This window comes from Phaethon lepturus, unplaced genomic scaffold (genome assembly GCF_000687285.1).
Source record: "Phaethon lepturus isolate BGI_N335 unplaced genomic scaffold, ASM68728v1 scaffold40540, whole genome shotgun sequence".
NCBI classification, from domain to species: Eukaryota; Metazoa; Chordata; class Aves; order Phaethontiformes; family Phaethontidae; genus Phaethon; species Phaethon lepturus.
Genome location: NW_010514795.1, coordinates 1,163 through 1,472, shown reverse-complemented (window position 1 = coordinate 1,472; position 310 = coordinate 1,163). Strand labels below are relative to the sequence as shown.

The 310-nt window shown below is 51.3% G+C and overlaps 1 protein-coding gene across 1 annotated transcript in view; it reads right to left on the bottom strand.

Annotated features, from left to right (window-relative positions):
* The window catches only part of LOC104626158 (protein snail homolog Sna), a gene marked incomplete at its 5' end in the record, with an annotated part of 1,588 nt that overhangs the window by 120 nt on the left and 1,158 nt on the right, over positions 1–310 (bottom strand). Inside the window, one exon of the mRNA XM_010294010.1 lies at positions 7–138. Within this exon, the coding sequence (XP_010292312.1) occupies positions 7–138 (132 nt within the window). The remainder of the gene's footprint in view (positions 1–6; positions 139–310) is intronic.

The window sequence follows — 310 nt, the reverse complement described above, 5'->3', positions numbered from 1 at the left end:
GCGACATACGGGAGAAAGTCCGGGAGCAGGTTTTGCATTGGTACTTCTTTACATCTGAATGGGTCTGCAGGTGGGCTCGCAGATTAGAGCGGTCAGCAAAGGCCCGGTTGCAGTGTGTACAGGAAAAGGGCTTTTCACCTATGGGACAAAGAGAAACGCTCCCAATTAACCAGTGCATCAACACATAGGGAATATCAAAGGAGGAGCCATTCATTAGCCACAGTTTGCGAAGAGCAGAGTGAGAAGAAGCGCTGGCTGTTGTTCATAGGGAAAAGCCGAGCCGGGGTGTACAGCATGCACCCCGGGTAAA